Source organism: Pelobates fuscus, chromosome 13 (genome assembly GCF_036172605.1).
Source record: "Pelobates fuscus isolate aPelFus1 chromosome 13, aPelFus1.pri, whole genome shotgun sequence".
Taxonomy (NCBI): Eukaryota; Metazoa; Chordata; class Amphibia; order Anura; family Pelobatidae; genus Pelobates; species Pelobates fuscus.
In genome coordinates this window covers 20,232,898-20,246,379 of record NC_086329.1, presented here as the reverse complement: position 1 = coordinate 20,246,379, position 13,482 = coordinate 20,232,898, and the positions used below count along the sequence as shown (strand labels likewise).

Sequence of the window (13,482 nt, the reverse complement as noted above, 5' to 3'; positions counted from 1 at the left end):
TGCTCCATGTGCTCGGCTGCCTGTGTGCTGCGGCGTGTCAAGCAGTGTCACCAGCCCGCGATTGCCCCTCATGTCGCTTGGTGCAGACCGAGATGACCCCCATCGGTCCAGAGGGGGGGGGGGGGGTAGGAGATGTCAGCCTCGAGGAACCAGTGTCCAGGTCAGTCAGCCCGGGGGAAGCTCGATCTCCGGTAGGCCTCCAGGCTTGTTGTCGGGTCCCCGGGGGGTTACAGGCTTGTGTTTTGTGTCGGGTGAGTCCCCCGGGTGTCCCCTTCATGATGACTTCCTGCCAGTGTGCGATTGTGCCGTTTTTGTTGGGGTTTTACCCCCAGAAAAGTAGATTGGAGCGGGAGCTGAGGTTCAGCACAACCGCTCAGTCTGGATGCCAGGCTCTGCCCCTCTGCTAACATACTTTTAACCGGGTCCCCGGTCTTTAAGGGTTTGGTTACTCGTTCTGGTGGCAGGCCATACGAAGCTCCCTCCCCGAGGTCGATGGAGGCCTCTTCAGAGGAGTAAGATAGGTCGTCTCTCAGCACCATCTTGGCCCATGCAGCCTGTTGTGAGCACCGCAGCAAGTCTCCTATGACCATGCTGTTAGGATCTTTGTCAGCTGGGGGCTAGCAATCATTTGAGAATGTATTTTTTTCCCTATACTAACCTGGTATCTCATTTGTATTTCCGATTAATTTATTAACAACATATACCGTAAGTTAAAAACACACGCACAGACACATTATGCACATTATTAGTGCTCTGTCCGGTATAGTTAAGCTGAATGATCTGTGTAATGAGAATCACTCTGTTTGTTGCAGGGATTGTGCACTTGATCCGACCTGTGTCCTTTGTATGAACTGTTTCCAAAATAGCGTCCACAAGAATCATCGCTACAAGGTGAGAATTAAGCCAATATGGCTGTTAACAATGACTAATCTGAAAAATTACCTGGCTACCCAAATTCTGCTGTGTGTAAATATTCTTTCATCTTGAACATTCAGGGAAATACCAAGAAATGACTGAAATAACAATCTAGTGCCGTGACTCCCAACCAAGCATGCTTGAAGTGATCTAAAAATCCCAAACTTGCAGACCACTGTAGACAATATAGACAGATGCATGGTTATGCCCCACCAACCAGAGACTGTACTTCTCCACCCTTCCCAAAATTAAGCAGGAAAAGGCACATTCTATAAAGCAGGCATAGGCAAACTTCATCACTCCAGATGTTTTGGACTCCCCCCCATGATGCTTTGCCAGCATTATGGGTGTAAGAGTTTTATGGGGGATGTAGTCCACAACATCTGGAGTTCCGAAGGTTGCCTCCCTGCTATAAAGAATACATTGTTTGGGGTTCTAAAAAAAAACAAAAAACACAGCATATGGAGGCTCCCCAAACTCAACACCACAAGCAGCCACACCACACACAACCTTCCTTATACACACACTGGTGGAGAGATCATCGAAAATGCTAGTTAGGGTGAATAAGACTGGTGGAAGTATGAAACAGGCACAAAGTTAAATAACGGAGACCAATACATTGTGAGATGGATAGGAAGGTAAAACAATAGGCAGAGGGAGAACCTAGAAGAGAGAAAGAAATAGAGAAAAGAGGCTAAATGCGAGATAGAGGAGTGGACAGCAAACTGGCCCTGAATGTTTGGGTAGATTACGTCCTGTTGCCCATGTGTGGTAAATAATACATCGTTGTTGTAGCTGGTTTAAACTGAAGAGGAAGGTGTTGTCAGCTGATTGTGGGTTCCGAGGAATGCAACCTGAGAATCTAGTATGTGAATGTGCCAGGGCCAGGGGCTTGGAAGGACATCACCAGTGCTAGGCTTCCAGACGGCAGTGGTTGACAACCACCACATCATCTCTTGTGGACTGTTGCTCAGTATAGGACAGTTTTGAATTGTTCCTGTGCTCTTTGTTATTTTTCTGGCTCACGACGAAACCAATATAATAATATAAAACAGTTCTGTAATTTATTGCACTTTTTGCACAGAAACTGTATTACATGTTCATATTGGATTGTCCACATCCATACTTATACTACTTACATTTGTGTCTTATAACTCACCCAAAATAGAAGGAAAGTCGAGGCACTCCAAGGTACAAATCAGGCAATTTTATTGAACCCACTCCATTGCAACGTTTCGACCTACACGGTCTTTGTCAAGCTTGACAAAGACCGTGTAGGTCGAAACGTTGCGATGGAGTGGGTTCAATAAAATTGCCTGATTTGTACCTTGGAGTGCCTCGACTTTCCCTCTATTTTGTTATTCAGCATTTTGGTCTCTGGTACTGAGACTGTCTGAGTTGCACCCAGCTACATACTGCTTAAAGGGATAGAGTGCAGTTCCACACCCTACCATTATAACTTACCCAGTGATCCCCGACTGATATACATTCTACAACAATCGAAAAAGATTCTTCTCCCCTTCCTTCCATGCATCTTATAACCCCTTTTTTGTCATCCAAAACTAATACGGCAAGCTGAAGATGGACCTCGTTTTTATCACATTTTATGCTTAGATGGTTTCTGTAGAGGGAAAAAATATCATCATCCCTCTCATTCCATATTCATTGTGAATGAAAAGATTTTCATATTAATTATGAATAAAACACCGTCTAATAAGAATTCAGAACACATTTTTTAAAATTACCAAATTTAAATTTTAATCTTCACGAGAGCAACTCAGTAGTGTGGAAATACTCCACACCAAGAAGAATAGAAATGTCTTGATAATTTGAACAGTATTTCCAATCAGAATTCTGTTGAATCCATAAGAATGGTAGTTAATCTGGCCATTGAACAACTAGAGCCGAGACTCACGTGGTAAAGCTGGGGGAGCCTAAAACATATTTCTAGGATTGTCAGGGTTTCTTACACAGACTTGTGAATTGGTTTGACATTTCAGATTGGCTCTCTTGGGTTGTTATAGTGCTCTCAAAATGAGAGGGAGTTTTTTTCAGTCTGTAATTTTTGACACATCCCTTGTTACGTTCCTGTATGGGCTTCATCCCAAAACCAAAAGTGTTTTCTTAGTTCGGATTACATAAGCAAGAGCTTGCTGAGCCACGAACAAAGAATTACTGTTCTTTTGAGTATTTACGTAAAGCAAAATAGCATTTAAATAAATAATATATGTAAAGGAAGATTGGGGTGACTTGTTCTTTTGAACTCTACGGAGATCTAAAGACTCCGTGAAAATAGTGCAGTAAATGTTACACCGTTGTTGTAGCCGATTTAAAAGGAAGAGGAAGGTATAGTACATTTTTCATACTTCAGCCAACTACATTGTCTGTTCCGGTGCGGCTAAGGCAGAGGTGTTATGAATTGGCCTATTTTTAAACATTGTTAAAGGTTGTTCTAACCAATAATAGAATATAAAGGATAAATAATGTCACAACCCACATTCTTTCCTAGTTACAATTTGGGTATTGGTTGGTAAAGCCATTGGGACATCTTAATGAAATACGGTAATTTATAATAGGGACATTTGAAGGATAGGGAAATGCTGGAGATTTTTAGAAACATACAGAACTCTCCAGGTGAAGTTCAGATGACCTTTTTTTTTTTTTAAATGAAGTCATAAATAGACATTATTGGTTAATGGAAACTGCGGTTTCTGTGTCTAGTCTACATTGTAATAATTTCACATAAAGGTAATTCCAGAATGCCATATATGTTTTGGCTTTCAGTTACATACAGAGCAAATGCATAGCTTTACATTACAGTAAAATATACAATAATATTTATTTTTTTCCATGCAGATAGTGGCAGTAATGATATATGGGTTTTGCTTCGGCAGTTCTGGGTGGACAGGCCGCACTTTGAACCTTCAAAACTTTAATTGTAATTTTAGCAAGCAGGAAAACAATCCAATACCCTCACAGGAGATATATAGTCTCTTACTAAATAGTAATGCTGCGCAAGATACGTTGGCGGTTATTTATTAGAGAGCTATTGAACAACCTTGTAAAAGTGGGCCAGTCAGAACATTTTGTTAGTTTCCATGGTAATCGCTTCACTGGTAGAACTTTACCCTCCAAGTGTCCTATGTGAATAACTGATTCTATAGTGAATTTCTCTGTTTTTTTTCCAGATGCATTCTTCTATGGGTGGCGGATTCTGTGACTGTGGTGACACAGAGGCTTGGAAAACGGGACCTTATTGCAAAATCCATGAACCCGGCTCATTGAAAGAGGTAATTAATAAATATAATACATCATACTAAGATATATAAAATACATCTGCCACTTATATTTAAGATATTAATATGTACACTGCATCCCATGAAACTGTTCAAATGTCCACTTTTTCTACGCGCATGTGTGTCGTGTTCTTTCATTTCAATAAAGTTTATGTCTTGACAATTTCTGATAAATAACGCGGAATAAAATCCTCAGGAGTCCGGAGACATCAGCAAATTCGAAATCCGAATGTCCATCGGTGGAATTCAATGTTAGAAAGCTATGTGAAACGGTTTATTTCCCAGAGTAAATCAGTATAGTAATAGTAGAAGATGACTGCAATCAGAGAGACCAAATAGTCTTGGTAACGTGTTAAACTGCTTGACTTGGTACAGTTAGCTATAATGGCTTGGTTCTTTGATAGAAGCAGGCAATCAGAGAGAGAGAGACATGTTGTGATATACTTACTATGAGTGTGTTTGGGCTAGATATAGAGAGGCCCACAAAAAGAAATGAAAAGTTATTCTTTTTTTCTTATTTGTTATTTATTTGTTATTTGTTGTTTTTTTTTTTTTTCTTTTTTCAAATACATTTTTCCCAGAAAGATTGAGAAGAGAGCATGGACTATATTCCTTTGCAATGATAAATAATGCATATTTGACATGGTGTTCATATATTTAAACTTTCAATATTGTTTCTTTAAAAATAAAAAACAACATGACGATGTTTATGGAAGACTTATGATTCTTCAAGGCACAGGAAATCATTGCATTTTCTGTACCTTGAAGACAAGCAATGGGGAGGGAGGGTGACAATACTGCTTTAATTGAAAGGTAAGAGTTTACATTTTGATTTATTCTGAACCTGAACTATTCTTAAACGACATTAATTTATCTTCATAACCTTTATCTGAATGATGACTTAATTCCTACCAATGTCCTGCTTTAATGCAACAGCTCCCCCATCAATTACTGCAGATGTGTGAATCTGATTGGGAGATTGCGATTGGCTGCCAACCAGTCAGATTCTTCTCATAGCGAAGCATTGTCCAGTTTGACAGCCTGGGGGGGCGACCCCATCCAGTTTTTTATTGGAGTGTCTTCTCATAAAATAAGGGTGAGCTCCTCAACAACCCTTAAGCACTTTAATTTTAATGGAAATTAGTGCTTTCTCTCTTGTTCGTACCATGAATCAGTAGGAAGAATAGAAGAGACAAAATAATAAATCTTAATTGTGTTATGTCGATGGTCTCTTTAACTTTTATTGTTGAGGGGGAGAAGGTGGTTGTGCATGTCCTCATATACTGGTAAAAGAGAATCCTTATATAGTGCATTAGTCCATGTGTTCTTAACAAATCCAGAAAAAAATGGTTTAAGAAGCAAATGTAGGTTTTTTTTTTTAGTTTTTTTTTTTTTGATTGAGCTGTTCTTTTATTGCAACCATAATACTTTGTATACACGCTGTATTTTATGTTCCCTATGTAACAAACCGACTTGCATTTCCTAAAAGTACTCTGCAGTTGCCCCAACTGCAAGAAAACAACTTGAGCTTTTTAACATCGGGCAATTTCAGTTTTTTTCCCTTTTTCATCACTAATGTCTGCCAGATTTATTGGTAACATTTCTTTCTGATATATTGAATTTTAATGGTGGGTTTCACAGGCTTTGCGTGCTTTACTGCTTCAAAGACCTCAGATCTTTATTTTGCTGTAACTCCCTAGTACATTAATTCCCCATATGTATACCTTTTCCGGGATTATTGGAGAACCTCAGGGTCAGACAGACATGGTCTAATTTAAATATCCTTCTTTAATTATTTTCCTATGCTATTTAGTGAAGCAACAGTGCGTGTCACCATATGGAACAGCATCAAACTTTGATGCCATCTTCAACCCTAGCTAACCCCAACTCTACCTAATTCTAGTTAACCCTAAACCTTACTCTAGCTAACACTAACCATAACCCTTCACCAACCCTAATCCTAATACAGAGGATTCCCTCACGTTCTGTCACTGGATTTCCAGGAATTCCTTTGGTAACTCAGTACTAAGCACACAACCCCGTGTGATCACATCATGAGAGTGAGGTCTCTCTCTGTGTTTCTGATCTTCATTCTCTCCCTACTTGACACACAGTAATCATCACTGGGCAGTAGTACACTTTATGCAGGGGGGGGGGGGGGGAGCATGTGGCCCCTGGAGCACTGTACACAGCTTGTGTAATATGGCCTAAGCTGGTGAAAGGGGTGCCTTAGGTACTGAGTGAGACCAGGGTCCCCCGGTACCAGCAGGGATCCAGCCCTGCTGGTAAATAAAATGCATTACTTTCCGTGCCATCTTCGAATGTTAAAACTCTAAATAGTAGCAGCATGGAAAGTCGTGCAAGAACTAAGGGGCTAAAGAGCCTGTCAAATGCATTCAGAATGTATTGGAGTCTAGATTGTGTCTTTAATAGTGTCTTGCAGGACTATGGTCTTCAGATCAAATAATAACCATAGTTCTCCCCTCGTTTCAGGATACAGGATTTCGGTTGTCAGAAGCGCTCTTGGCTCAGACAAGGAAAGTCTTCCCTGTGATTATCCGACTTATTGTGGACATGTTAATGTGGGAGGAACAAAAGCGTCTACCACAGTATTTGGATACAGGGTGAGATCACAAACATATTTGATAGATTTGTGATGTTGTATAAATGTGTGTTACATTTCATTGTACACAAAAAAATCTGTGCCAGGTATTACATTATTTTATTATTTGTTTAACATTGTATTACATTATGTGAGAATGCCACGGTGCAATCCACGTAAAAATGTAAATAGCAAATGAAGGGTGCACTCGTTGGTATGGACACCAAATCTACTTCATTTGTGCAACTCCAACAATTTACATTTCCATGATCGATGTTTAACCCGGACAAGTCTTGAGAAATATAGTCAGCCCAAAAATCTATTTGACGATTGTATGTGTATTCCTAACATTATAGTGCCCTGGTGGCCTTTTAAGTCTCCAACTCTCACCTGCTGGTAGTAAAAACAGTTTACTTACCTTTGCTCCCCCCTAGTCCGTCCTCCATGGGAAGGCTAGTGTGAATGTGCGACAGTATGCAGCTCTGCGCCAATCAGATGGTCTCTCTGCATTTTAAAGGGACACTGTAAGCACCCACGTCACTTCAATTAAATGAAGTTGTCTATGTGTCACGCACCCCTTGAATTAAAAGGAGGGCTGCATGGCAATTAGACTACTTCATTTAGTTGAAGTGATCTAAGTGATTGTAATGTCCCTTTAAAATTCTTTCTTTCTTACTTGAACATGCGTGCTAATTATCTGAATAGCTCAGTCTGATTTATCACTAAAGGATGAGAAGTCTACCTGTGCTGATGTATGATAGTTTTGGAAATTAGTAGAGTGGTAGTTTCTCTCATATTAGACACCAAAAGAATTAAAACCGCTTTGGTTGTTTTTTATCTAAATATCAAAGCAGCACTTACTAACCTACAGCTTACCTTGTATTGCAGCCCAGAGACGTCGAACCACTATTACTGTGTCCTTTTCAACGATGAACATCACTCTCATGATCATTTCATCTACAGTCTTCAGAGATCCCTGGGTTGTGACCTCAAGGAAGCACAAACATTGATGACAGCCATTGAGAGAGAGGTCAGTTCTAAATTGAATCTGTAGACTGTGCTCTCAGAATTGCTATCCGTATGTATAGACATTAGAATGAGAAATATATAACCTTAACCTTCCCTTGCTTGCCAACACGTTCTGGCCATAGTACGCAACCTGAGAAGTGATTGACAAGTGAAGAGCAGGGGAACTTCCTACAAGTGGTTCTCCTGCTCTCCTCCACAATAACTACAGTGCATGAACTGTAGCTGCTGGGATTATTTCCAGATGGACATAGGAAGGGACTGTGGTGTAACAACTACAAGCCATGTATAAAATTAAAAGAGCACTCAAAACAATAAACATGACTATAGACCATTGTAGTGCTTATGGTGGGAAGAATGTGTCAGTTTTTTTACTAGACATGGTCTTCAAAAAAAAAAAATTATATATAAGCTTTTGGTCTCTGGAATGCTCTGTAAGCAATTTGTATATTGGCGATAAAACGTTGAACGTTGCGAGAGTTTTGTGCTTTCCGTGGTTCTTTACTGGGTCAGTGACATAGGTTGGCTCTTTATAAATGATAACATAATAAATAAAAACATCTCTCCCAATCTCTTACATATCCCAACTAGCTTGTTGCAGCATAATTTGTTGTACACTCCGATGCTTACTTACTATTATTCAAATAATCTCTCCATATCTAACTAGACCTGCTTGCTTAAAAGTGTACCCTAGGCACTACTCAGATATGTCAGTTAAGATTATACATGTTTATTTCTGTTTTACAAAAAAAAAAAAAAGATATCAACTAGCTACTGTGAAATGATATGCTGTCCTTGAATATTGTGTCTTGAACATTGTTTCTGCGTGTAACATTCCTTTTTCTATACCTCAATAAAGCGAAGATCTCTCTTCACTCCTGAGGACCAGCTTTTTAAATGGTTTTCTACTGTTCTAATATGTTCCTTTAAATAGGGTCGCAGAGCTGTCAAAGAGAGCACTTTACAGGAATGCCAGGAAGTAACAGAAAATCTAAAGGTAAATTCTACACTTTTATTGTTGTTTCACTTTCTGGAATGTTCTGCGGATATTTACTAAGCAGTGGGAATTTGGAGTGATATCGTATCTGTGAGATTGTTTACAAATTCTTGTTTTAGTCTGAAAATAATTGTTTAACGAATAACTTAAAGGATCCCTATAGTATCAGTAAAACAAACTCGCTTTCCTGACACTATTTAATCCTTAGGTCCCCCCCCACCCTCAGGGCCCCCCTCCCGCTGGGCTGAAGGGGTTTAAACCCCTTCAGCTACTTACTTTAATCCAGTGCCAGGCTCCCTCGGCGCTGGTGACCTCTTCTCCCACGTCAGCTCCCGAGTGGAGAGGTATGGGCATGTGCTGCCTGACCCGCGCGCGCTTTAAAAATGCCCATAGGAAAGCATTTCTCAATGCTTTCCTATGGACGCTCTGCGTGCTCAATGCAATTTTCACATTCAGCGTCGCAGAAGCGCCTCTAGCGGCTGTCAGGAAGACAGCCACTAGAGGCTGAAACTGCTATGTTTACATCTGAAGGGTTAAAACCGGGGGGTCCTGGCACCCAGACCACTTCATTTAGCTGAAGTGGTTTGGGTGACTATAGTGGTCCTTTAAGAAGTACGACATCTCACAACCTCAGTGAACATTGAGTTATGTCGGTGACTATTGCCACACTCAATGGAAATTTGTTTGTGCAATCACAGGGCATACAAGAAGTTTAAATGATAAAATTCACAAATGACCATTACAGTGTACGTTTTCATAAATGCTGATTTAAGTAAGTCGATCGCCCAGCTTGTTAAAATTACCATGCAGCCTAAATTTGACGAGTATATGGAAAGTGAATTTCAAATTGCAAGCCAAATTAGGAAAATTCTCCAAGTCAATCTCTAAGCCTGTTCGGATAACTTGGATAAACTTTGAAATTCCCTTTCAATTCCTGACAATTCACACTTGGGTGAATAACCCTGCCAGGTGAACACTTTATTATACTCTTTTCTGCTGAGTGCTATGTAAAACCTTTTAGTGTTAAACTAAATGGTTTATTTGCAAAACACTGAATTGCATGGCATTATAAGTTACACAAGAGTAATTATTGTCCATAGAATAAAATGTAATTATTTTACATAGAATTAAAATGTAATTATTTTACATAAAATTAAAATGTAATTATTTTACATAGAATAAAATGTAAACATTTGCTAAGTCTGCTAATCAGTTGGGTTAATGAATGACAAACAGGTGTGATTGTTGTACACCAGCATAATTAATGTTGTGTTGAAGTGCATTTATAGAACCATTCAATATTAAAAAAAAACAAAAAAACTTTTTCTTTTTTTTTTTAAACTTTTATTGTTTAACTTTGCACTTTACATCGTATGAAAAGAAAAAGGAGTCAAATCGTCTCGTATCAGGCAAGGAGTTACATTATGCTAGAGTGTTACAAGAGTTTCATACATTGGAGTGGACATAGCATGGCAAACATCTAAAATACATTGGTGTCAACATTGATAACAGTAAACAAGTGGTCGGTGAGGTACAAGTAGTAGCGTGTAGTGGTTTGGCTTCAGTTAGGGTAGGTAGTCGTCGATCGGGCTCTCTGAAATCTAGGTGGACTACGTATCATGGAGTGGAGATAAAGCAGATTCTTTAATGTAATGGTCCCAAGGTGCCCAAGTGTGTGTAAACACATCATACGTGCCAGAGAGGGAGTGTGAGAGCTCAACCATCTGCCTGATGGAGTCTACTTTAGTTATCCATTCTCTGATGAAAAAAAAAAAAGAAAACCTTTTTATCTGCTTTTCAAGTAGATTTGGGAGTTTTCAAAAAAACTCCATACAGTGATAAAAAATATATTTTAACAGGAGTTTTTATCTCAGGAGCTATTTATTTGTATAACATTTTATGCTTCATCTCTTAAGTTTAATAGGCCTCACCTCCCGACCATAGAGAATGGCCCAGAATATATAGACGATATAGCTGGGTCTCAGTTTGGGTCGTCCCATTAATGTCATTTTGTAGATTAGGTCTGATACCCTGATGCAGTTTTTAACTTACATCTTAATCTAATGTGCAATCGCTTTGCTTTATTATCCCTAAAAATAGGAATATGTTTCTATAGCTGTGTATCAGTGTCTGAAGTGTACCTGTCTTATGATCCACACAAACATAAAGAATATTAAAAGAAAAAAAAAATCTGTGAGAAATAGTTTTTTTTTGTTCAAGTGACATACGTTAAATATTACCCAAGAGTGCTGGTGTAAGTAAATATGTGTAGAATACTCAAAGATATTTAAAGTGAATGTTTGTTGTTGTATTTTCTGTGTCCCCCTCAGTTTGTATCTACTTATCTTACTGTTTTGCAGTATACTTATCACATACAGTCACTGTAGTAGTTATTAAAGGTACTTGAAAAATGGAAACGTGTTTCACTTCGCCTGAGAGGGGATATGATAATATTATACAAATATATTCGGGGCCAATACAAACCATTGTGTGGAAATCTATTCACAAACCGGACTTTACATAGGACACGAGGCCATGCGTTTAGACTGGAAGAAAGAAGATTTCGTCTAAGGCAAAGGAAAGGTTTTTTTACTGTAAGAACAATCAGGATGTGGAATTCTCTGCCTGAAGAAGTGGTTTTATCAGAGTCCATACAGATGTTCAAACAGCTACTAGATGCATACTTGCAAAGACAGAATATTCAAGGATATAATCTTTCAATGTAGGGTAATAACTGCTTGATTCAAGGATAAATCTGACTGCCATTCTGGGGTCAATAAGGAATTTTTTGTCCTAGCTTGTTGCAAAATTGTGCTTCAAACTGGGTTTTTTTTTTTTTTTTTTCTCTTTTGGATCAACAGCAAAAAACAGGTGTGAGGAAGGCTGAACTTGATGGACGCAAGTCTCTTTTCAGCTATCTAACTATGTAACTATGTAACTTACTTAATAGGGGTGTCTGTGTGTCTGTCTAATTACTGCTTGTGTGACCTATCCCAAGTCAAACATTGCTAAAAAAAATTCTTTCCTATTGCGATGCCTTTAAAAATAATGTGTTTATTGGAGCATTCTGCTTCTCTGCAGTTACATTGTTTTGGCTTTTGCTTGGCATGCTGGATCTACTTCCTTATTAGGACTAAACATGATTCTCTAAATGTTGAATATTGGCCCCTAGTGGATGGCTCAGAGAGACGACAATCGTGAATTTAGTTTTTGTGAGAATCCATTTTTATTGTGTAGTTTGTTTCCTTCATTATTAAACATCAATTTTCAGTATCCTTGTGCGTAATGGTAATGATTTTAAATTGAATTTATTTTCCTACAACCCCTTCATGCATCCTGAAATCTACATATAAAATGAATTAATTGCCTTGAACCTGCAACATAAAATGTATAAAGTAAGCAGCCGATCCAATAAAAGCTGAGCCTAAAAATGGCAAACACAAGCCTTTTGTAGCTAGTGGAGGGGGCTGATATGTATGTTTCTGTATGCGTGTGTTCCATTCAAGACAAATTTTAAGAACCATTACCAATACAGCTAATTCTAGTAGTTATGGTGCTACATGTCTTGGCTCCATCCCCAGCTTGTTTGTTTGTTTTATTTTTTTGTCAAACTATTTTGGAGTGGCACCCATGGTCCGGGCCCTCTGCAGCCACACTATTAACGCAGAAATTACACTACCGTTTTATCAGTGCAAATGCGTCCAACAAGGACGAAAAAGAGTGTGCTGGGGTGGATTTGCCCAACACTTTTGACCCATATTTTCTGTTCTAGTTGAATTGATTTGCGTCAGTAATGTTAAAGTGTGGTTTGCACATTTACAGTGCTTCTAAAGGGGACTTGGGCTCTGAGTGTCCGGGAGAGCCCCAGTGTTTGGCAAAAAAAGAGGGGGATGGTACAGACAGACTTTTACATCACTAGAATCACTAGTACAACCAGTATAGAGTGCCAAGATCTGTGTGAACCAAATGCCCAGCCACAAATCACTGTTTCTATTCACAATTTCACTCTCTTTCTTACAGACCTATTCAGAGAACGTTTCCTTGAGGCCCCTCCATGTGGAGGTGTTACCGGCCCGTGTAATGGCATATCAGAGTTTTGCTCTGAGTCTAGGGAATTGGCTGAATAAACTCTTGGCCTATTCTAGTAAGTATACATTTTAAATTAATTTCTGTAAAAGCTATTTATTTATTTGTTTTATCAATATTTTATTGCACAGCCGTAGGTTGTTCTTTGAATTGATTTTCAGTATAATCTAATATCACTAGTGTTATATTTTGTTACTCAAGTTGCACAGAGTTAAAAACTGCAATAATTATTTTTGCAGGTTTAATGGAACTGGGACACTGCACCCAGACCACTTCAATTAGCTGAAGTGGTCTGGGTGCCTATAGTGTCCTTTTAAATGCTTTTACTGTTAAATCTACATTAACGCTTTAGCAATTGACGTCTTTATCAAGTTCACTTGTTGTGGCACAGCCAATGGAGAAGCATAGTTTGTCTCCCCTCCTCTCTCTGTACTGAGTGACGTGTAAACGGGCAGTTTTTGCAACAATGATTGACAGGAATCCGAAATAAAAGTTATATCCTGGATACAGCTAAACACAGCAGAGTAGATTTCTCCCTTACAATTTGCACAAGTTCATAT

At 38.9% G+C, this 13,482-nt stretch overlaps 1 protein-coding gene across 3 annotated transcripts in view; it reads left to right on the top strand.

The window, feature by feature from the left end:
* Positions 1 to 13,482, top strand: part of UBR1 (ubiquitin protein ligase E3 component n-recognin 1) — a 121,651-nt gene that overhangs the window by 45,990 nt on the left and 62,179 nt on the right. For all 3 annotated transcript variants that reach the window (XM_063439630.1, XM_063439629.1, XM_063439628.1), the window contains exons 3-8: positions 813 to 891; positions 4,104 to 4,205; positions 6,705 to 6,835; positions 7,702 to 7,843; positions 8,774 to 8,836; positions 12,857 to 12,980. In XM_063439630.1, coding sequence (XP_063295700.1) covers positions 813 to 891; positions 4,104 to 4,205; positions 6,705 to 6,835; positions 7,702 to 7,843; positions 8,774 to 8,836; positions 12,857 to 12,980 — 641 coding nt within the window. The remainder of the gene's footprint in view (positions 1 to 812; positions 892 to 4,103; positions 4,206 to 6,704; positions 6,836 to 7,701; positions 7,844 to 8,773; positions 8,837 to 12,856; positions 12,981 to 13,482) is intronic.